The sequence below is a fragment of the Platalea leucorodia genome, assembly GCF_965183815.1.
Source record: "Platalea leucorodia genome assembly, chromosome: 3".
Taxonomy (NCBI): Eukaryota; Metazoa; Chordata; class Aves; order Pelecaniformes; family Threskiornithidae; genus Platalea; species Platalea leucorodia.
Genome location: NC_138825.1, coordinates 67,616,079 through 67,641,241, shown reverse-complemented (window position 1 = coordinate 67,641,241; position 25,163 = coordinate 67,616,079). Strand labels below are relative to the sequence as shown.

Sequence of the window (25,163 nt, the reverse complement as noted above, 5' to 3'; positions counted from 1 at the left end):
TTTATAACTCTGAATTTTAGTTTTTAGTATTTATGGGTTTTGTTAGGAATGCATAACCAAGAATGAAAAGAAGGAAAAATAAGGATAATGTCTCAGATTTCGGAATGGTTTTTTAGAAGAATCATTTCAATTCATCTTCAAATTACTTTAACGTTTTGCAAGAGTAAGACAAAAAGGAACATCGTCTTTATTTTTATAAAGGAGAATCTTCTTGTTACCTTTTTGGAGAGTGTATGTGAAGGGGAAAGGATTTTCTTTATTAAATGGTACTTTTAGTATTCTATCACTACAAAACTTTCTCTTTGTATTAGCCAGGTGCTTTTGAAGGTCAACACTCTGTCATGCACTTTTTTATATTATGCAAAATCCTTGGATCACATGAGCAGTCTTATGGAGGAAGGATAGTTTGCAAAAACTATAAAGCCATTTGTGAGATATACAGTAAGGAAGACTACTGCTTGACATCTTATTATGAAGAAATGGAATACCTGAATTTTCGCTGATGAATCACAGTTGTGCGATGTCACCTTTCCTAAGAAAAAACTGGCCATGCATTTAATATTGATCTGAATTTAACTTTAAAAAAATAAAAAATCAGAGTACTTTCTTAAAGGGAAATGACTATACTTTATATTTAAGAAGAACAATTTGTAAAGAAAAGGACGGCTTTGTTTTCAGCTTGTGCTTTATTTCAGTGTAGCCTTTTGTTAGACTCCAAACAAGAATGACTAAATGGTATTTCAATTGCTCTTTGCAGCTGAACTTCTTAGAAAAGGTTTTTGTTGTTTTGGGGTTTTCTTCCCTCCTTCTCTCTCCTTCAGTATTTTGCCTTCTGGCTATTTTTCCATCTGTACCTCTTGCTTTGATGCTGTCATATTTCAGTTCTTCATTTCTCTGCTTTATTTTACCACTTCAGAAGAATGATCAAGTTAAGGTTTCCTCTAATCTCACACCTGCCAATAAGGCTAAGGTCAGTGCAAAGCCATAGCACCAGGCAGAACAACTTTCTAGAGAAATGTTGGTATTTTTATTAATTTGACAAGTATGTTTTTGTGTGTGCAAGCATCAAATTCAACAATATTTTAAAGATCCTATTCCTTTCTCTGTTCAAGTGAGAGTTTAACTTTTTATCTAATTTATCTTGCAGTCTTGCTGGCCTCGACACAGGCGTGTGAATGGCACAATTTTTGGTGGAGTCTGTGCACCATGTACATGCTTTGGTCATGCAGAATTGTGTGATGATATCACAGGAGAATGCCTGGTAAGTGTCACTACAGGAAACATGGTGGACATGGCCAACATCAATTCAATACACCTGTGCAATTGAATTAATGACCTCTGAGACCTGAAATACTCAAGGAGAAAAAAGCCAGTGATTAACGGAAGAGAGCTTTACGTTGAACTGTTGCTGACATTAAGGATCCCCTCAAGCCAAGATATGGTAGCTTCTACAGTTAAACAAAAGGAATTTTTTATTCACATAGGATTTATGTTTTGAAATAGAATCAATACTGTAAGGTATGGCATGCACAAAGCAGCAAATATATCAATATTCTTCCATGCAGGATTTATCCCCACCTTCCATCTCTCTCCTGCAGTGTATTCAATTTATAGTATGTAGCAGGTAACTTTGTGAATTCTGTTCTAGTATGACGAGAAGATACTGTTAATGGCTTCTTTCATCTAAATTCCTACTAAACCTTGAAGAAACCCTTAATAAGTTGTACTTTAGAAAAATAATAAAAGCATATGATTTGGGCTAAATCAACTTTTTTTTTCTTGTAGGCTATGGAGATTTTATGTAGTCACCTACTAATTCAGCAATTAAATCTGTCATATTATCCATAGCAAGCCTACCAGCACTATTTCCAGCCCATTCAGTAGCTTTTTGGAATGGGTGAATTATGCTGAATAGACTGTTCTGATTAACTCAAGGGCATTTTTAGTTTTATATTGTCTGACATGGCACGAAGCTTGAAACAACATTTCTCATTTCATTAGTCTTGCAGAAACACAATTTGAGCCAGTGCCAGTTTAGTGGGATATCATACTCTCATTTCCCTGCAGAATTTTAAGCAGACTCTGTATTGTGCATGTTTCTAAATGTTCCCTTTTATTTCCTTAAGAAAAAGCTGCTGGGAAAAATCCAAAATGAAAATTCAGGCTTTTTTCAATGTAATTTGGCACTTAGAATTATCACTGGTCTTCCTGTTTTGCCCATACAAGATGTTTAATTGCACTGCTGTGCAAAACAAGATGTCCTTAATGTGTGGATCAGTGAATTTTTTCAATTGCTTTTTCATGAATAGAAGCTTAAAATTATTCTGAGTTTAATTATACTGTAAGCCTCAAAGAAGTACCTAGGATAAAAAATCTGTATGACATGACAGTCATGTTTTGAATCCTTCACTTACATGCAATGAAAATGTTTATCACTAGGGTAATACGGATTTGTGTTTCCTGACAAAGATAAAATTTATTGCATTAATGACTGTAGCCTCCAGCTGTGATGTCTATAACATCAATGTGGGATAAAATTGATTAACAGAAAAGAAAGGGAAGGGAGAGTCCTGTTTAAGGTATATCAAAACTATTGACTATTTTGCTTAGGGGTGCATAGCCAGATGCGAGTTCTGAGCTTGCTTGCTTCTGTGTCTTCAAGTTTTAGCCCTTGCACAAGTTCCCTCTTTATTTTTGTCTGTAGCAGTAGCCTGGATATGAGAGAATGCCGTATAGTTGCATACTGTAGTGCTTTTGCGCTTTTCAGCTGGTGTGAACTATTGACTGAGACAGTAGAGCTCCCCCTTCTGATATTTCAAGCGTGCTGGTGTAAAGAGAACGGCACTGACAAGGAAGGGGAAAATAGCCGGTTGAAAATGTGCTTTAATCTATATGCGTTATCAAGCATTCTGTATTTTATGTGTTCTGTCTGAGCTTATACTAGATCATGCTATAAAGAAGAGGCGTACAGGGAGCTTAAAATCAGTTCTGGATTTTCTTGCAGCTTACTTTGAAAACACTGTAAGTGAAGTTAGATTGGTTAGTATCCATGCAGGCTATTAAATGCTGCTATTCAATTTGGATCATAAGCCTTTTGAAGTGAAAGAGAGAGAAGTATGAATGCTGAAAAAGAGAAATGTTTCACATCAAAGGCATTCTTTCTATTGAGGTTTACACAGCCTTTTGGCCTCCTTATTATTATTCATGGTGTTTTTTCAGTAATACAACAGACAATTTAGGCACCTAATTTACTGATATGATACTTCTTTTTGCTCTTCCTTAGCTTTGAAATGTAGTTGAAAAGCAGCTGAAATATGTTTTTGACTCATGATAAAAGCTCAAATCATCTGCTTCGACATAGGCCTGTATAAAAAGCTCATTTTAACGCATATCTTGCAGTAACCTGCAAAGCCCTTTGATCCCCACAGCAACCATATAGAGAGCTGCATGGTACATCATTCTCGTTACCATTGTGATATACATAACTGCTTTGGTACATAGAGCAAGTTCTAAAATTCAGAAATACTCTTTTGTAGTGTTACACACACGCATTTATGGTAGCTTTAGAAGGTTGGTTAAACCTAAACCTTGTGAAAAGCAAACACATTTCAAGGTGTTTCATTCATTGCAGGATACTATGTTCGTATTAATAAAGCAGATCTTTCTCCCCTAAGATACGCTCAAATTGCTAAGTGGGCAGTCCCCAGTGGCACCCATTTTGTATTTTATTCCTTTGTGTGTAAATGGCATATACCATGTAAATTGAGGCCATCTGAGATAGTGGACGTGTGCTTTATACATTGTTCACCACAGGAGTGGCAAAATGTCTTCACCCATCTTCATATACACAGTAACAAAATGATACATCCTAATCTAAATGCAGTATAGGCTATACCACAGGTGAAAATTATGGAAAGCCTCTGAAACATCCTGGTTGCATTTGTAATACCAGGAAGGGGAATTGTCCATGTAATCTTGACATTACCGTAGTTTGAAAATGCCAGAAGAGCATATTCACGCTTCCAAAGACATAATACCATTGTCTGGTCTAGATGGCTAGGGAATATACTAAAATAGGCACCCAGATTTACCCTTTTGCTTTCTTTAACTAGCTTAAACTAGCAGCTTCCCTGGTTGTCTCTGTGACAGATATCCTGAGGAAGGGCAGCAGCGTGCCAAAGGCACGATCTTGGACTCAGTCATACTCCCTGATTAGAGTTTTATTTTCATCACTAGCCTTCTATTCAGACTGTTTGGAAATATTCATATACACTCAGCTGCATATGCAGCTAAGGAGGAGTGGTTTTCAGTGTGAATTTAGGGTTCCCTGATACTGGGCATAAAGATGTTCATTTGGTTTCTGCCAAGGGGGGGAAGAGCTGGCTTGGTAGGAAACGATGGAAAACACTCTCCAGGACATCAGCAATAAAGTCTTTGGGCAACAAGGTCTGAGTCATACATAAAATTTTGGACAAAAAATAAATTTCACTGTCTTGCTTACTCAGAGGTTGTCTAAGTGAAGTTTAGTGGTGTTTGGAGATAAAAGAGGTCCCAAAAATTGATGCATTCAAAATCGTTTGAGATCCAGTACCTGGAATTTGAAAGCATAGAGATTTGAGCATAAAATCGTTCCTGGCCACAAGGTCTATGGATCTATGGAACAAGGCATTGATTATACCAAAACCACTAGATCAATGTGTTGGAACAAACTATATTTCCAAGGGAATAAAAAGAGAGTGTATATAATGTACTGAGCAGGTTAGGGACAGTTGATCATGATCTTCTTTATACCCAGTCTCATGACACAAAAAAAAATAATTAAATGTTCCTACAAACATGAAATTAAGACTTCACAGGCTTAAGCATGTTTTAAGGAAATAATCTCAGTATAATTAGACATTGCTCAAACCAGATGATACTCAAAACCATTGCTGTACATTTGACAAGTTTCAAACTGAGATTCAACGAATTGATATCAAGAAAACACAAATTTTTCATGAGTATTGATAATATCTTTAGAAGGGCTAATAACTCATCTACTTCAGTACTTAAAGTGATCTATAAATTTGGGAAATTAGTATAAAGTTTAATGCATCACTGAAGAGAACAGGCAAATTATGTCACATGTGCATACTACATAATCCTTGTTCTTTGTCCTGCAAAATCCAGACTGGCTCAGGGAGAAAAGTATGGGACCACACAAGATGATTGTTATTTCTCAGCTAAACTCTAACATATACATGGTGCAATATATCCTCAGATTTTGGTACTATATGTGTTGGGTTCTTTTCTTTTTTGTTTTTAAATTTATTGATTTGTGGTGAGGAAGTAAGCAGATACAGAGATCTGGATTGAGGAGAATTAGACACAGTACGTGGAAATGACTGACATTAGAGTTTCAGAAAATAATTCATGGAAGAGAAGAAGGTCAGCTCTTTGTAACATGAATTGTTTTCTTACAAAATGGAAGGTTCCAGGTTTTTTACTTAAAAAAAGCAGAAGCCGCAAATACCACTCTGTAAGAAATGCATAGCTTTAAAATAGTGTGTTAGCTCCTCTCACTTTAATAACATCCTTGACATATAAGCCACTCATGTTCTTCAAAAACATTAAGATATGTCTGAGGATATTTAAAGCTAAACTTAACACAAAAGAAGAATCCATTATTTTTCAGAAAAAGTACAAATAATTTGACGTGATGCCTTAAAAAAGTTGAATTGCAAAGGATTTTTCTTTTGAAACACTTAAATTATTTTTGTCACATCTTCTTTTAAAAGCATATCTTAATGTTCCCAGCTACTTTTTCAGTATGGCCGGTAGATTCTTTTTGAATGACAGCACTTGAAGTAACAATCAAATGGACTTAAGTGATCTAATGAAGTAGAATTTAACCCAGCTGATGGTACTAAAGCCATAATTTTGTTTGACTAAGAGTCTCAATAATTGGTATTAGCTCACAGTCTACCAAATATGTGAAAATGTAATATTTTGACTAATACTTTCAGTTCAAAGATATGCTGATTGTATACACAAGCAATAAGAATGCATCCTTTAAAACAGCAAACAGCATTTCTGGAGATAGATGCTTTTGACACCAGTGCACTCATGAGTAAAAAGGGTATTGTGCTTTTTTAGCTGCCCACATGTATGGTACTGGCTATGCAGAGCACAATGCAAAAAACTTTCTACAAATCATTGCAATCCTGGAAAGTCCTGAAGAAGAAATCAGTGTTCCTTAGAATGGTGCCATTTTCTGTATTCTTTATTGAGGATACATTATGTCTTTCAGACAGTAATGCTGTTATCAGTCAGTACCATACACATGACTTATTGCAGATGAGAAAATGATTTTAAAGTGTTCTTAAAAATATTATAAATTAAATCAGAATTTGGAAATACAGACACCTTAAAAAAACCCAAAAACTCAAGAGTTCTTAAGCAGCAGCTTGGGTGAAACAGATTCTAGATTTGATCTGGCCCATTGTCTAAATCAACTCAGAACACAGCCCATTAAATAAAATCTCTCTCATGGCTTTCATTTTGGCCTTTTCAAGTTGCCATATGCTTTTTCAGTCTATACCCAAACACTTCAATATGGTATTTAAGAGCCAAAACCACTTCTCCTGCTTTCTCTGTTTTCACACTGTGAAAGGGCTATGTAACTTGGGTGTCTTGTGACAAATAGCAGTGAAAGGAATAGTGTGGTTTGCTAAAAATGTGGTGAAAAAATGGAAACAGTCTAAGCCAGCAAACTAATTTGCTGAGCCTGTCATGGATCCTGCCAAATGATTTAGAATTTCTAAATCCTATATGGTGAGGGGGAAGAAGAGTAGATGGAGTAATTACATTTTAAAACTTGGTTCTTGCAAGTCATCATGGGAAGCCTGTTCTCAGAGGACCAATTCCCATTCTGCCAAAAGATCATTTAATTTGAGATCAGGCCAAAGTTTATATATAAAAGTGCAGATCTAGTGCTGCCATTTTTATGTAGTATGTTGGATGTTTCATATGCTCAGATAAACTCTCTCTTGTATTATGAAACCCAGTCACATACAGGAACACAAACTGTTGGATAGGGCCCTGTATACAGTATACTCATCCTTGTTTCTACTCATAAAATAGAGTCAGGATGCTATTCTAGCAAACAAGTATTAAGTAATTCAAGCTTTGCTACTGCTCACAAATATATTTAGTATGCTGATAGCCATATACCTTGTAAAATGATCTAATGCACTTAGATGTGAAATGTAATAATTCATTTTTAAATTATATAGTCTGGGCTGTGTTTCTGGGAACAACACCTGAAAACTGTTTTGTGCTGCTCTGAAGGTTAGTTTTCTTTAAGCAAGCTAAAACAGTAATGCATCTGTTGTGTGGTGGAAAGATAAAGGTCTGCAGTCAAATATTCTTTTTGTTTTACATAGAGAAAAATTATCCAAAAGAACACAAATACCTGATACATATGAAGCACTGATTGTGACACCTAACCTCTAGAACTGGTTCTGAACCAGCAGCAGAAAATTAGAATATATGTTACAGACCTCTTACAATCCTGTTAAGAGGATGGGCTAGGTGAATGACTTTCAAGGACTTTCTATATGTAAGTTCTCTAATTGTGAATTTGTACTTCTTGTCTTCTGTTTAGGACTGCAAACACAACACAGGTGGTTCATATTGTGATAGATGTCTTCCTGGCTTCTATGGTGATCCTACTAAAGGGACAGCTGAAGACTGTCAGCTGTGTGCTTGCCCCCTAAACGTACCTTCTAACAAGTAAGATGTATATTTATTGCATATTACACTTTTTTGTTTAGTAAATTGCATAACTTTTTAATTCATACTTTTGCATGTACACTTGAGATTCTTTGTGGTTTAATCAAGTAATATATTTGGCAATATAAACTTTTATTTTCTTTTTACAATTGTACAGTGTGCTTAGCTTTGCTGAGAAGCAAAGCTCAAGACAGAAGCTAGACGAGACTAGGCTAGAAAGAACAACACAGAATTTGGATGACTGCTCTTTGAATCAATAACTAACGTTTGCTTTTCTGTCCTCCTTAAGAGTAGTTGGTTTTAGTTTTAAAGCTGAATTTGGCAATTTGATATGTGGGGGTTTTTATCAATTGAATTTAAATTCAATTTATGTTGATCAGATAAAATAGTGATTTCTTCTGCCTTTAATTTTGCTTTTCTTCCAGTCAACATTCAGTGATAATGTTGATTTATTTGGAATCTGAATTCAGCCTTAGATCTTGCAAGTGAAAATATTTTGTCAGCATATCTCAGAATAATCATTATAAATTTGTTTTATTTAATAAAAATAATAGTGAAAAGTTAATCAATAGTCTGATCTAAGAACAAATGTTTCCTTCATTACAAAAGCTTGTCTGTGCTACTTGCTACCTACAATTTAATAGACCAAGTGGCTTGAACATTTTTTAATTGGTTTTGTCCCAGTCAGCACCTGGAAAATAACAATACCAAAATCATTTGACGAGATGTAGTTGAAGAAAACTGTTCCAGATCTTGTCTGGTTAGCTTTTCTTGTGCATGTTAAAAAAAAAAAAAAAAAAAAAATTGAAATTATGTGTATCAGTTTGAATTAGCACATTTAGTTTATGCCATCCAGTATGGCTTCAGAGAAAAGGAGCCCTGGTGCAAGTAGCACGTGTCCAGATTACACAGAAGAGCTGCTGTGGTACAACACATACAGTAATTGTTCAGGAAGATCAGGAACTGTTGAGTATCTGTCTGATATGTTTGCAGTGGTAACTAATGCTTGCTCAAATTCCAGCCACAAATTGGATGCGGCTCCCTTCTGAAAAGAATCGCTGTTAGACCATATAAGCATTTCAGGATTGTAGGATTGTACTGTAAGATTGTAAACTACGCACAGAGGCTCCCCATCCCAAGCTCTTCACTCAGCTTAAAAGTTTTAAGTGGCTGTAGGAGCTGAGAAATCCACTGGAGTAATTTTTTTTTTTCTCCCTTCAGCCTTGCATCTTCTATTTCACCCCATTTTTCCTGAAACAGAAGTCAGATTCTGTCAATGAAATGCATTTTACTATTGAAGAGTATGAAGAGCGCTTCTTAAGGTTTACAGGGCAAAATGCGTGGCTACCACCCACACAGAGAGGGAGCTCTGCAATAAAGAGAACATCATCTGAATGGCAGTGTGCCAACATAAGACACAGATGAACCAGATTTTGCTCTTAAGTAGTTCAGGCTAAAGCTGTTGCCCATAGTGACATTGTGTCCTATTAAACTTGCACTGATCAAGGCAGGAATAATCTAAGCACTTATCAGCAGAAATTCCAGGGGACTGTAGAATGGGAGCCTGCCTTCCTGTTATCACAGCTCTTCAGTTGGTTTTATTAGATATACATGGGTTTATTATGTCTGCTGCTCAGGCATGGTTCCTCTGATGTCCTCATTACTTTCACATACTCAGTATTTCCTTGCATAGTTAATTAATTCTCTTTCTCTTGATTGAGAACACTGTACCGACAAAGCAGGAAAAACACTATCACATTTATGTCTTGTGCAGATGTGCAACAAACCAGGTCAAATAGATGGAATTTAGGTTTTTATTGGCAAAATGCCTGGAGACTTCTATTACCTATTCATCAGAGTTCTGGCTGCTTTACTTTCCTCTTTTTGAAATTGAACAAGAGCGTCCCCTTTTTAATGTTTAGTTTTCTTGAAAAATATAGGTACAAGACAAACACAGAATATAAATGTTCTTGAACTGTGAAACTGTGGGAGTCCTGGACCCTACAAAGTTTAGCCCTGCATTAGAATTGTGCAATAGGTTCTTATTTCTAAAATGGACAACAGCAAAACTGAGAACATCCTCAAGCTTTGTAGAACTCATTGTAAGGTTCAAGCTATCATGACTTTACAGTTCTAGACCAATTATTAAATTTGTTTATAAGGAGAAAAAAAAAAAAAGAGGTTGTTACAGAGTTAATGTGTTACCTGAAGTACTCGTTTTATTTTCATACTTAGTTGGCAGTGAGTTTGGCATGCTAGGCATAATGTATGTAAACAATTCTGTTTCCTTCACACATCCTTCTCATGAAAAATAAAGAAATTTCTATCAATCAAGCTCATGTCACTGTACAGCGGTAGTATATGTCATGGTATTTCTGAATAACCTATCAAGTGACTAATTTATGTACAAATGATTTTAAATAGTTGTGTATAGATCTTAATTCCTGTAATATTTAATTCCTCACATGGCATGACAGGGCATCTGTAGGTCTCTAAGCTTAATACTAAGTTCCTGGTGCATAGAGAATATTGTCCATGTAATGAACCTCTGAGATATATTTCTATTAAGAAATGAGTTTTGTCTTTTATAGCAGTGTCTTATTGCTTTATGATGTTTATAATGGTTCCCATCACTGTTTTCACAGCACCTGAGTCTTTGTCTTTGCAATGCCACATAAGGTGGAGGAGAACTGTTCTATCCATTTTAGAAATGTGGGGATGGCGGTGTTCTATAGTTAACTGAAGCTGATTTAACTGCTGCTCATTCCCTCTCCTGTTTCCTAATGGCAGCAGTTTCCATATGCAATCACCGAAGCCAATCATAGAACTGCCTTCTGAAGCACAACAGTGATAAGTGACTTGCCATATGTCAGAAAAGAATGCTTGGCCAAATCGGGAAACTAAAATGAAGTTGTCTAAGCTTGTTTTCTAGATCCTGGGATATGTTTTCCTCTTTTTGCATGTATCTCCACATTTGTACTTTTATGATGCAAATGAGATCAATACCCATATTATAAGCGGCATATGTAATGCACGCTTGACTTCTTCATCTTATCTCTTCTCATTAATCGCTCTTACAAACTATAATTTTGTACAGACTACAAGGACTACATTCAGTAAGACTGCATACATATATACATACAATAAGACTACATTCTTAGCCTTTAAGGAGTTTCAAATAAACTGATTTTTTTTTTTTTTTTTCCCCATAGAAATTATCAGGCATACTACTATATAATTCTTTCTACCAAATGTAGATGTCTGGGATAATTACTGCTTTTCTCCTGAAGTAGCGATAAATTAAATATGGGTAATGAAAACCCTGACAGGAATGTTTTATCACTGGAAATGAGAGATAGAAGATATCTGACTCAGCCTGGGAAGGCCACAAGTAAACTCGTAGCATGTGAACTAGGAATTTGGGTTGGTCTCAGAATTTTAATATTTTCTTGGAGAATTAAGTAAAATCACAAACTTATTCCCAAGAGATGTTATCTATAACATACTTGTAAGCGTTTAGGAAGCTCTGTCTCCCAACATAGATATATCGCATATATACCCATACTGTGTATTCATACTTGTCCCATATCCTGACTGATATTAATGGTGTTGCCTTATGTAAAAACTGAAGAGAGTGATAATGAATCCAGAGGGACTAAGATTTTTTTGAAGCTTGTTTTGACAGATCAATACACGCTGTTCATTAGCATTTATCACTAGTGAGTAATGAGATTCTAAATAATCAGGAAGATAAACTCTTCTTTTCTCACCCTGCTATCACATATTTCCTTTATAGTATGCAGATGGGAATTTCTCAATATAATTTATGTTTAGTGTTGAGATGTGGACTGACTATTAAGTCAGAGAAAGAATCAAAGGATGCTAGGTCTGAGCATAACCCTTAAAACATGGGAATTCTGCTATTAATTATTATTGCTTAGTAATAATAAGTACTTAATTATTATTATCTTTAAAATATATGCAGTTGAATTCAGAGCTCTTGATGGAACCATGGTACAGTCAATCTTGTGCAATGCTATAATGAGCTGTGATAGCATCTCCACAAAGTTTCCCATGTAGGCCTTAGAAAGAGTGAGGCTGGGACTGACAAGCAGGATCTTATTTGAAATAAGTTAGGTGCTGCTGATTAGATTCCATGATAATGTGTGCCTCACATGAAAATGGCTTTCATTGCTATTTAAAAATAGAATGAACAATTATTGTTTCTCCAACTGGCTCTTCATGCATTCGTGAATCTATTCTTAATTGAATGACATTGCAAAATAACACAAACATAATCCTTATGGGAAAGAGGAAAATCCCAATACCTGTCTATGTTTACTGCACCTGACCTTCCCACGTTTTTCTTACTGATCTCTAACGTCTGTGGGATAACTTGCCCTATGACAGACAGGGTATTTATAAATGGCAATAATCTGTAACAGAAACAGAATAAAGGGTAACTGAGGTCAGATCATAGGGTGGATGACTCCTGAGAAGTGGGGTCCAGTCACGAGCAGGTAATCATGTTACATGATCCTAATCAAGCTTTTCTGTCTTCCCTGTGCCTATTATTTTCCAGAAACTTTCATCATATATCCTGCTTTAATTTATCCAAGATCGGATTATGTCTGTTTGTTATTACAGTAGCATGAACTTTTACCTTGAATAGACCTTCCTTCTGATGTCTTTGTTAGAGCAATTATATTCCTTCTCAACTTCTGTTTTCCTAGGTTACAAAAGATAAGTTTAGTGTCTTCTTTTCAGATAGGTGCTTTGTTTTCCTGTTGTGAATAGTCACCCCACTATGCACCTGCTCCCATTCTTTTTTTTTTTTTTTCTTTTTTTTTTTCCTTTTTTTTTTTTTCTTTTTCTATTTTTCTGTTTGGTTGACCAGAATTGATTACCGTTATTTACATGAGCCCCTATAAAGGTGCTCGTATGTCTCTGTCTCTAATAATCATTCCAGAATGAAAGAAGAACAGGTTGCCGCTTCTACTGTGTGGTGCCTTTTAGAGTGTCAGGAGGTTTTCGCACAAAAGTGTGTTAAGGGAGAAAGATTACGGAAAGCAAAATGCTAAACAGTGAAGGAGCACAGGTCAGAGTTAAACACAAACATCAAGAGATGGAGCTTGCAAATGCCTACCGTACCCTTATTTGTTTAAAAAGAAAAAACAAAACAAAACACAGCTAAAAATAAGTAGAGCATAGCAAAGAGGTAAAGCTTTTACTCTGCAAGCTATTCTTAAGCTTCAGCATGCCTATCTGGCTTGTTGCTTGAGGTCATTGGCACTCGATTTACTCGCATGCAGTCTCTGGGAAGCTGCACCAGATATTTCCCTTTTTGCCCCTCCCATTTCTTATTCACTGGATTCCTTTCACAGCCGGTTATATGCAAAGTTAACTGAGCTTTCAAATCAGTTGTCCTTCAGAAAGATTTATATAGGGACCACATTATGGCATAGATTGTTTTGCCAGGCCCTCAGGGGCACAAACAAACAGCTGTACATTCCTGCCTTTTTAATGGTATCCAGACCACTCGGTGGCAGGCTCAAGTCCCGTAATAACAGGCTATTGGGATGCTGCCATCCATTACTCTATATTCAGCGTCGCAGAAATAGCAGAGTCATTCCAAATTCAATTTGCTGGAGTCAAACTTAAGCCCCAAGTCCTAGATCAGAATCGCTTTTCCTGGGCACTGTTTTGCAAATTAATGATCTCTGATGTGGGAAGAGAACTATGCTGCTAAAAATCTTTACTTTATGTTTCTTCCTTGTCCCTCTTCTTACCCAATATCAACAACACAGCTTTAGCCCAACATGCCATTTTGACCGAAGTCGTGGATTAATATGCGATGACTGCCCAGCTGGGTACGTGGGACCACGCTGTGAAAGGTAAGCAAGCATCATACTTTTAACCATATGAGATCTGAAAGATAAGTATTTATCACATGGAACTGTTCTACCTTTTTATTACTTCACCTTCTCGTCACCATTCCTGTGTTCTGACACTCACTGAAGAAATTCCTGTGCATCTTCTTCTGATATTGTATCCATGCATTTGCATAATTCTAGTGCTTGCTTTATTACTTTATGGTAAAGTGCAAAGCTTCCAAGAAGCATTTGCTGAGAAGTAAGAGTTTTTTGGGTTTGGCGTTTTTTTTAATTATTATTCTAGCTTTTCTGTCACTCTTCTGAGATTTTTATAATGATTTTGTCTCTTGTCATTTGAATGTTTACAGCAGGGTGAATCACGTATTCAATAAATTACTGATGCCTCTTTTTAAAAAGTTAATATGCAGTGAAAATACAGTTCTTTTAATAAGTTATTTTTTAAATAATATTTCCCATTTTTGTTGCTTCTAGTTTCCCGTTGCAGTCTTTATTTAGCAAATAGAACAAGCTAGGTTTTAATGACAAAAAAGATGATAATTCCTCTGTCATGTACATAGAAAAGCTCAATATATATTTTCTACCTATACAAAAGACAAATAAAAAAATGTCTAGTCTGTCTTTGGCTATGACAGGTCTGAGTGACACGTTAGTACTGAGCGAGAAAGTTCTCTCCCCTTCTTATATCCTGCTATTCTGAAAGGATCACATGGAGAATTTAAATGAAACAGAAGGCTAGTGTGAGTGCAGGTGCTAAGCTCCTGGGAACCCCCTTCCACAGGAGGTGAGACTGCATAGACAAGGGATATCATCAGTGTCTGCGCGCCTTTCCATCCCTTGGGATTTCACATGGATGGAAGAGCTTTCAAGAGCAGTTAGTGTGCCAGGGGACCTCTGCTAGTTGTTTGGAGGTCGTGATGAATCAGCATTGGCTTTGCCTCCATGATCCCAGTCCCTTGTGACCCTGCAAATGACACCTTTTTTAAGAGAGGCTGGGGGAGCCAGATAACTCTCTAACACCTGGCTAGACAGTTATGTGGCACGAAAACATGGCACTTCTGTTTCTTAGTAGGCCTTTCCCATTTGGCACTTCCATGAGCTGCTTGCAGCATTTTCCAGCGTAAACCCTAAAAAAAAAGTAAAGCCTCTGAATGAAGACTTATAATATTCAGGCTGGGATGAGGAAAAGTAGGAATGAACCGAGAGGAAGAGCCAACCAGGAAAGCAGGACCCTGGCCATACGCTGTGAATCACCATCTGGTCGTGTCTTTCGAATTTACATTTACAACTACTTCCATTCAAATCCCCTCTTGTGCTATATCTCTCCTAAAGTGAGAGTGCCGGCTGTCACCTGTTTCCACCCATCATCGCTGAGTCTGCTCCTGCTGCGTGCTATTTCTGCCTGTCTTTTCCTGTCTGTCTTGGAAGTCATCACCTTCTTTCAGCTAGTGGGCTGTGAAGTTAATGACGGCAGAAATAAATCACATCAAGAGCACTTTGGTGGCAGTTTGTCAATGCAGGGTCATTGACAGCTTCCATTAGCAACAAGTGCTGTTTCGGAGTGGAGCACAGGCTGTAGATGCAGTAGGACAGAATCTGAATAAGTGGCAGGCTTGGATTTTAGCCTGATTTCCTAAGGAAATGAGGCTAGTGTGATCTTTTTGTGCATGTCTGTCTGGCTGCCCAAAGACATTTGAACTTATAGGTCAATTTCAACCAAATTTGACAGAAGGGTAGGAGGTCTCGAAGATAATAATTGTTCCTGAAGGTTTTATGAAAAGAAGTGGCTGAATAGAGGTTAATAAATCAGGACATGTCATAGCTAAGGGGGAGAATACTGTGTGAACTCACACCTGATTAAACAGCAGAGAATACATGAGAGAGAGAGAGAACGAGAGAGATTATTAAATGTTCTGCCCATAAGAAAACTTTCACAGGGCAAGGAAAAAGTGCTGCTGTAGCCTGAGGGGTTACTCCCTGCTGAATAGCAACATCCTGCAGCAAATAATCAGCCCTTAGCCTTGTAACCATGAGATATAAACCCATTGGAAATTAGGCCATTAATTCCAATGCTCATAGAACTATTTGCTTTTAATTGTAACAAGTTGCTTGGAAATGCCCGCAGCTGTCAATAATAACGAATGGGAGAAAGCGTGTTGCCTTTTGCTATTAATAGTGATTGTATAATTGCTGAAAGAGTTTATATGAAATTCTCTTTCATTTTAGCAACTGCAAAGTGACAAGTGATGTGAGCCACATGATTCATTAACTGAACAGTCCTAAATTATCATGATATACCAAGTATCGTGAAGTGAGCAGACACAGTACTGTACTTATTTGGCCTCCAAAATCATCCTCTGTCCCCTGGGGAGATAAGATCTTTATATTAAATGGGGAAGCTGGGCTTTCTCTACAAATAAATATATATATATATATTCCCCAAGGAATTAGACTTACATTCTTCTTTTGCTTACTGCACACTTTCCTGAGGGGTATGAGGTAGGACAGGCACTCTCCTAACTCCATAGAAAGGGTGTATGAGAATGTAAAAAAGCTGTCCTTTGAGCCCGGCACATTTACAGGATAATGATATGCATTTTCCAACTACACAGTCTTGATATAGACAAGAGCACACAGTTTGAGGGGAAAAAAGAAAAATGGGTGGGAGTCTAGCTTCTCCTGTAGCACTCCATTTATGAATATGGTTCCAGTGACCTTTTCCTGCTAGCAGGAGAGATGAGAGGTCAGCGTAAATTAAGTGGGAGGAAAAGGGTGAGCTGGGTCATGTCCTTCCTCCCCACCCTGCCCCTTCTTCAGGTCTAGCACAGAGTGCCACCAGCCACAGTCCCTTCTGAGTCCCTTGGCTTCAACCTGCTGCTCCTTCTAGCTAATATAATGCTTCCGCTAGTGCCAGAAGTACAAGTCTGTCTTGCAATGCTGATGGGAAAAGGGTCAAACATTCAGGAGATTTGATACAACAAATGTGTTATGCAGAATTGTTTACAGGTTGCAAAGGTAGGCACTCTGACTTTAGAAAATGCGAGATTTATAGTTGGTCATACAACAACAACATCTGTGCTGTGCACCTGAGTTAAGATTTTTAACTGTGTGTTCACAGGCTGTTCCTCCACAGGGCTTTTTCCCAATTTCATACACAGGTTGAATGCATATAAGTTTCAAAGCAACTGTAAAAATAGTATTTCCAGACTTTAAAGTGTTTGGATTTGGAGCCTAAATTAACTCTGTCTCAAGGGGTTTTTCTTCCAGTAAATATAAAGAAATGTATAAAATAGGCCTGTGTTTGTGTGCATATATGTGTATTTACAGGCTGCTATGAAGAAAATTAACTCCATCCTAGCCAGACCTAGTATACATACATACACACACATATTTATATAGTAGCCCTGTATTTGGCACCAGTTATGGCAAATAAAAACAAACAGTGTCAGTCACAGACACACCTGCATTTGGAGGTAAAGGTGAGCATAGAGGAAGAAAGAAAAATATGGAAACAATCTTTCTTCACTGGTTTTACTCCTATTTTTGTTTATTTTTTTCATCTCGGAGGTGTTCTGTTGTATTTAGCAGTCGTTTATTTAGATATGTATTTTGTGTCATACATGAATGTAACTTTCCGTGCCACATACATCATTGTTTTTTCTAATATGAACCTTGCCAAACATGTAATGCTTTAAATCTGAGAAGAGTAGCTGAAGCAGAAATGTCCTTAAGGGAATAAAGATGGAATTAGTGAAAGTGGATTTTTTTTAATCCTCCCCTGCAACTTCAGGAGAAGTAGGAGAAAAAGTGGAAGAAATTACACAGATACATGCACACAGATTTCTTTTAAGCTTAACTGGTTTACCCCTACTTTCAGGATCATCTTGAATCTGGATTTGAGGTTATGTATGTATGTAAGTAGAACATAGCTATGTTATGGTAGTGGGTTTTGCTAATTTTAATTAGCAAAGTCTAAACTGATGAGAATACAAAGAGTTATCAAGGTCTCCTGCTATTAATAGAAGGAAATTATTAGCAGTGCATTTCTCACAAGTCCCTGGAGAATTTTTTCGGTGAACTGCTTGGTAAGTTTCTGTGAATGCTGTCAGATACAGAACTAACCCCTAAATGAAAGTGAAAGAGGAATACACATTAAGTGAAGTCAAATAGATTAGTAGTACCAAAAGATACAGATTGATGACAAATACACCAGCAGTAAGTGAGAAAGATCTCGGCAAAGCATGGGTGAACTTCACACATCATCCATTTTAGGTAAAATAACTGTATAAATTACCCAGTTATTCTTTGGCTTTGATAAAACATGGCTATTAATTGTTACATGTATTAAGAGCCATTCCCGGCCTTTGTAACTGAGATGTCATCACAGAAAAAAAGCCAATTTTTTCTGATGAAAGTAAGCTAAAAATCAGTCTTTTGTGGTTGCTGAGATATCCGCCATCCAAGGGAAAAATATTCATTTCTTTGCAGGGAATACAAGGAGGTACAATACATGACTACATTTGTGACAGGTTCTGAAAATAAAATGCCTGAATTATTCTAATGACAAGATTTTGATGTATTGTTGCTATGAGGAGGTAATTGTGAGAAATGGCTGTGCTAAAGGAGTAAAGCACCCTAGGCTAGATTGTGAAAATTTTACTCATAGTCTTGAGTGCTTACCTGCACCCAAACCACTGGACTATTTATACATATTATTTATCTATGGTCTGTATTGTGGGTATTTTTAGAGAATGGAAAAAATCCTACTTTGTGTAATATCTTACTACAAAACACTGTTCAATTAGATCTGACTATAATTTCTTCCTTAGTCTCAGTCATCCATTCTTATAATCTTTGCAAATGATATTGAATAATACCTAATAAATGTTTAGACGGCTTTGCTTAGGATCCAGTTGGAAGCTTCATGAGATATTCTGGATGCAAGGAAAAGGATGAACTTGATGAGCATAAAGGGGCAAGAGTGAAAGCACAGTGGAGCTCTGCACTCCTGTATTAGGATGGTACCCAAAATCCTTGCTCAACCATACCATCCAGTACTATTGCAAAGCAGAGAGGTTATCTATGTACATTAGAACTGCATTCAAACTGACTTTAAAATAGTGGGAAACATTAATTTATGCAATGTGTTTTTCATACTTTCTGTTTTCTTTATGCTAATTGGAGTTCACCTGAGACGCGCGTGAATAACTTCATTAGCTGGAACTGGGCAATTTTTCTCCTTTTTCATCACTATCTACAAGTTGCTCTTACTGTGAAGTGTGAGCAAATGTAATGGAAAGGGAAAGCAGACCAGAATATAAATAGGAAATAGGCTGTGAGATGAGTAGAAATTTGCTTTAAATACACACTCATGTTAGGTCAGATTCACTAACCTGATTTACATGACACTCAAAGGAAATTGCTGGTGGGCAAGGTGGAAGAGAAGGTGATATTTTTAAACATCTCTGTTAAAATATGAAAGGTATAGTACACACCAGCATAGTTCCTGTGATAATGAGCAATCTTTTTGTTACCTGCCTATACACAGAGTTTAGCAATCCATTAATTAAACTAATCTGACCAGGGGGTTGGGCTAGAGCAGGGGAAGGCTAGGTCAGGGGAGGATCTTCTTAGGTAAACAAATTTATGTCTGTATTACTTTCCAAACGTGTTTTTCTAAACTAGACAAGTTCTTAAGGTAGAGGGAAAAAATCATCAAGCTTGCTGGTAAATGAGTACAGAACATCTAGACATGATGTGCTGAAATACAAAGCCTATCTAACATGGACCTGAATTCCTGTAGTGTGCCAATAGACAGATTTCTTGTTATGCTTTGTCTCGTCTTCAGTGCCAGTGACAAGATTTTTCTCCCACTGAAATCTAATTACTAGCAGAACTGGCAGGATTTCAGCTGGTAGTTAAAAAGGAGAAGGAGAGAGAGGAAAAAAAAGGTGCTTAAGAAATACTTGAAAGAAGATCAAATCATTTTTGGTGATTAGTGAGGCAACGAAATTAAATATCTCTAATAAGAGGATTATTTAAGGGTCCTAACTGGTGATGTCTTTTACCTTAGGTGTGCAGAAGGCTATTTTGGACAACCTCTAATACCAGGGGGATCGTGCCAGCCATGCCAGTGTAATGACAACCTTGACTTCTCCATTCCTGGCAGCTGTGACAGCTTGTCTGGTGCTTGCCTGATATGTAAGCCAGGTACAACAGGCCAATATTGTGAGAGGTGTGCTGATGGATATTTTGGCGATGCTCTTGATGCAAGGAACTGTCAACGTAAGTCATGAACTTTTACTGCTCCTGACAGTATTGATCTATCCTATATCCATGTTCTTGAGAGGAAGACTGTGCCTCTGTATGCATGAGCAGGAGAATGATACGGTGTACTTACACCCCTAATAATAATAGTGTTTTACTTGCAGCTGCACCTGGAAAGGGAGACTTCAAAGTAAATAGAAAGAAGAACCTATTAAAAAACTTCCTGCTGTAGTTGAAGCAGTAATGATGCAGACATGGAAAAAACCTGGGAGAGCGGAACGTTGCATGGGTGCAAAAGGTTATCCTAAATGTCAGATCTACAAAAATAAATACAAATAAATGAAAACAATTCACTAAAAATGCTATAAGCCATCCAGGGAAATCCCATTAACTAGTAAGATTGGTGCTGAAAGAAATGATATTTCGGTTACTGTGGGGTCCAACTTTGGCAGCACTTGAGACCTCCTTCCCACCTACATGACCTCAGTAAGAGCTGGGAGCTGCTGCCTCTTACAGGGCGACATTCTCCTGCCTCCTGCAAAGCAGAGTCTAAAATCTCCTGACAAATTTTCTAAGGTGCTCTGGAGGAAGATACCTGGCACTGCAGCAAGCTACCACTTCTCAGCTGAGTGGTGGCATTTTGCTTAAGTATGAGCCCCAGCTCATACTTCCCCTTAGTGATTGCAAGAAATTATTGAGAGCAGATGGAAGATTTGGTAAGAGCAGGAGCTTTTGCTTCTGTAGGAGGCAGTGGTGCATTCTGAGCCATTGCTGGCACAATTCAGAACGCAGCTATTAGGCAGAACGAGTGCTTTTAACTTAAAAAAATTCTTCATATAGCCTTCCACCCCATTCTGAGGAATAGAATACAACAGCTTGTAAAAAGTCCTGAAAGAGCAGAGTATTTCATTTCACTGTCACAAGGATTTAATCCTTTTCTTTCATTGGAATAAACTCAGAGCAACTCCATTGACTACAAAGGTGTTATATCAGGATAAAATTATGCAAGTAAAGGGGCTGGGCCATTGTCTTACTGCTGTGTGTGCAGGAACACAGGGACGACTTCTGCAGTATGTGCTGCAAGCACAAAAGTCTGAGCCACTGTCATCCAGGATTTGCTCTATTAGTGGGTTGCAGTTTGACAGTGAGAATACTGAGTTCTGTTGGACCACTTAAGACTGCATGGGAGCATGGGACTGCATGGGAGTGAGATGTAGAACGTCGCCAGGTTTCTCAGCTAAGGCTAATAAACACTGATACACGTGAAATCATAGATAGCCATGAAGACGCATACCTGTGTAAATGCTTTCTGTACCTACTTTGTACAATGCTGGATAAAAGTTGGACAATCGCATACATTCTCTGTACGAGTTAACAGTTTGTGATGAATGATGTCATGTAAGTTAGGGTGTTAAGAGTGTAATGTGATTTAAAAAGAAGTGTATTTCAAAAACTCATAGCTTCCAGTAGCTTGTCACCATTCCTGAGGCATCAATAGGACCGTTGCTTTGAACATTTCTACAGTAGTGGCAGCTGCATGGGAAAGAGATGTAATATGAGGAGAGTTCAGAAAACATACAATTAAAAAAAAAGTATTAAAAATAAATACATATTTAATGTAGAATTACAAGCTTTGCTTTTGTTGTTAGTATCACTGACAAGGAGAGCCCTCTAATGTAGTCATAGCCTTGTGCTCACAGTTACCTGGTATTCATCTGCTCTCCATCTTTCATGTGGGTTTTCTTTTTTGCATATCATTTTTTATTTCCTTTGCAGACTTCCATGAAGTTTGCCCTGCGGCTACAATATCAGAGGGACTGTGCCTTTACTTTGTTGTTTTCAATTTCATTCCTTATTAAAAAGCCAAATCCAAGAGTATTGCAAAGCATGAATTTTGCTTTCAAATTATTGTTTGAAATGTTTCTTGCTCTTTCTCAGTACGGTTGCTGTTGTCATGTGCATTAACCATTTCAAACGACAGTACAACTTTACATCACTATAGCATCTCTGAATTTCTTGGTGTTTCTGTACAAAATAATAAATCTAAGAACACTGAGCAAATGTCCTGGGCTTATTTGATTTGATTCTAGCAGGTTGTTTTTTGGTGTGAAACAGCACAGTGTGGTGAGGCAAATACCTGGAGGTTGTGCTGATACTAATAGAGCTAAGTTACATGAGATGAATTAAAGCAAATATTCAAGTGTGCCTGTGTGCCAATGCATAGGTACTATGCATTGCGAGTAAGTGTGTAGGTTGATTATAAATACACATGCATAAATATTTATACAAATCAAGAGAGAATGAGAAGGGTCTTGACTAGTGTCAGTTTGGGAGAAAGTAAGACAAATTTCTCTTGACAGGCTGTATTGTATTACGGCAATCATTTGGAGGTTTGGACAATAGCTAATTTTCCCAGTAGAGGTGAATGAATGGGAAGGTTTTAGGTGAGATAAATGCAATTTATCAGAATGAGTAACAGTTTAGTAGATGAATAGCCCTGACTGTATGTTTCTTCTGTATGTACGTACTGCCAGAGCCAAGAAAAACAATCAAATTCTTGGCTTGCAAATTCTGCCTTACCACTGTATTGCACTCAGTCATCTGTGGCTGAGTTAAGAATACGTGGTATGCTGTTTCTGGTAATGTATAATATAAATAGAACAACCTCATCTGTTTATGAAATCAGTGTAAATTTTCTTTTTGATTCTTGTGGTGTCATATGCCTGATAAGCAAACCAATTCAAATAAGATAAGCTTTGTTTTTTGAGGTCTGTATAAAAAGGTTGGTGAAATACTGTTAATTTGCATTGAGAATTGTGGTTTGTTGAGTCTGAGCTTTCATATCATCCTTCACTGCTGACCATTTTAATTAGAGAGATACTCAATATATATATATGTGATACTCATCACTGTGTGCAATGTGAGAGTAAAAGGAAAAGAGAAGCTACGTTCATTATAGCAGAAGTGTTTTTAAGGGTTTACATTTTTAAAATATATTGCAAACCAGAAAGGGATCAAAACCTCTGGAAGTGTTACCAGACTGATAGGAGAGCCCAACATACTTTTGTTATTTATTCCAGAATATGAAACGTCTTTGCAAACATTTGAGAAATAAGGCTATGAACAGATTAGCAACCCATAAAGTCACTTTCATTTAAAAGAATCAACTTTTGCAGAATACCTGAAAAGTGGGGGAAAAAACCAGAAAATAATCCTTTCCATTTACAAGGTAGCAAGTCCAATAAAGTAATGAGGAAACTCCTGTTGTAATAGTTTATATATAGAAAAAAATATAACTGCTTTGTCTCAAATGGCACCTTGTGACATGCAAGAGCGTGACCACCATGTGTTCACTATTGGGACTCTTAAGTGTTTCTTAAAATGAAGCTGTCAGGTTGAGAAAAAGACCAACACATGCAGTCAGGGCACTGCAGGAAGGCAAAAAGTGGACTGGAGCCCTGCTTTACAGAGTACATTGATAATCAATGTAGAGATGTGGATTCATTCCCTTCTGGGAAAAAAAAGGACGTATAGGAACCAGCTCACGCTGATGGAATTGGTGACTGCGTGGTCATAGTCCCTGTGACACCCGATCACATCCCTCTTCTCTACTGTGAGTGCTAAAGGGATTTTTTCCTAATCTCTGCATGCCAAAAGAATCGTGGTCAAAGAACATAAAAGGTGATAGAAAGCTTCCCAAAAATTTCTTTTCTCCTAAAACGTGAGAATTTAGAAGCCAAAAGCATTGTTATTTTCCTCAAGAAACAGCAGTCCCTTTTCATTGCCATTTTAAATCCTTAAGAGAGCGTTGTGATGAGCTAGGCTGGTCAGTTGGGTTACGTTTCCTCTGGGAACTGTGATGCTGTTGCTGAGGCAGAGGTACCAGAGTCACGGGAGCAGATAATCCTCTGTTTCTTTTTCAGCTGTACTCCAGGGTGCTGTCTGTGAGGAGGAGCTCTTGGGGGGCTGAGGAGGTTGCTGTGTCCGTAGGGAGGCCCCTGGAGGTAGCCTTGTTCTGGGTCCTCAGCCTGCCAATGTTTCCTGCCTGCTACATTAACACGGGCTGGACTCTGGGGCAGCAGCACCAGCATGTGGAGCAGTAGCACTCCCCCCTGCCATAGCTGAATCCCATACACACCTCGTGTAAGGGTTTGTACCTTTTTTTTTTTTTTTCTCTCAGAGCCGCCCTGCCCACTCCAAGGTTTGGGGCAATGGCCAGGCTGTTCTGAGGGAGCAGCTTCTGAGAGGAAGAGAGCCCTGCCTTCCCCACCCCCACTCGGTCCAGAAATTTGGCACTAATTAAAATGTAAAGGCAGCAACTGTTTTAAAACCTTAATTCTCCATCATTGCATACTCAGTAACGTGCCCTAAACAGCCTCTTTTGATCTGAGAGGTGCATATAAAACAAATTGTTTATGAAGTCGAGGCAAAATTTCTCACTGTAATAATTTGGAGCAAAATTCCACATTAATATGGGTAGGTAAATGTGTGTTGTCACTGTATGGGAGTAATACCTTCCTGCTTTACTCAGGCCTGCCTTCTTGGGTTTCTCAGGGTGGCAAAAGCCACACTGTAAACATTTGTCTATTAAAGATGGCTTCAGCAACATACATGTTTTAGGAAATATATTGACGGCTCCTTCTTCTTCCTCTGCAGCCTGTCACTGTCACATCAATGGCTCCTTCTCAGACATCTGTGACTCTCGGACAGGCCAGTGCGAGTGTAAAGCCAACGTGATTGGGCGCCGGTGCGACGTCTGCCGGGTGAGTGACAAGAAGTGCTGTTTTCTTTCAATTTTCTTCCCTGTTTCTCATGACTAAATACAGTTTTGGTTTGGAAAGTTTTTCTTTTTTGCTCATTTTTCACTTAAAGAACATATATGGGTTGTTCTTATGTACAGAATGGTAAAATGGCTGTTTTTTAAATGTTTTCCAAAGGTTTTCTAGAGCAAAACACAGAACATTGCATGCAAATATATTTTAAGCCTCGCTGTACATGCATTTTTATATGTGCTATGTACACTTTATATTCTGAATGCTTGTTATAAATACATTAGTCAAAAGTATTGCAGCTCTGGGGGAAAATCCCTCTATGAAGAGAGTTGCAAAATATCTGATAGCGTCTGGTTTTCAAAAAAAGCAGGGTGCTAGTTTACTTCTGCTGTGAATGGTCTGCTTTTATGTTTTTTCTTAGGGCTTCTCGTATTGTCCAAATAATGTATTCTTCTTTGGA

General features: G+C 37.6%; 1 protein-coding gene across 1 annotated transcript in view; it reads left to right on the top strand.

The window, feature by feature from the left end:
• LAMA2 (laminin subunit alpha 2) overlaps window positions 1-25,163 on the top strand; it is a 375,020-nt gene that overhangs the window by 218,104 nt on the left and 131,753 nt on the right. The window contains exons 16-20 of the mRNA XM_082305530.1: window positions 1,148-1,261; window positions 7,646-7,773; window positions 13,581-13,667; window positions 19,738-19,949; window positions 24,588-24,694. Of these exons, the coding sequence (XP_082161656.1) occupies window positions 1,148-1,261; window positions 7,646-7,773; window positions 13,581-13,667; window positions 19,738-19,949; window positions 24,588-24,694 (648 nt within the window). The remainder of the gene's footprint in view (window positions 1-1,147; window positions 1,262-7,645; window positions 7,774-13,580; window positions 13,668-19,737; window positions 19,950-24,587; window positions 24,695-25,163) is intronic.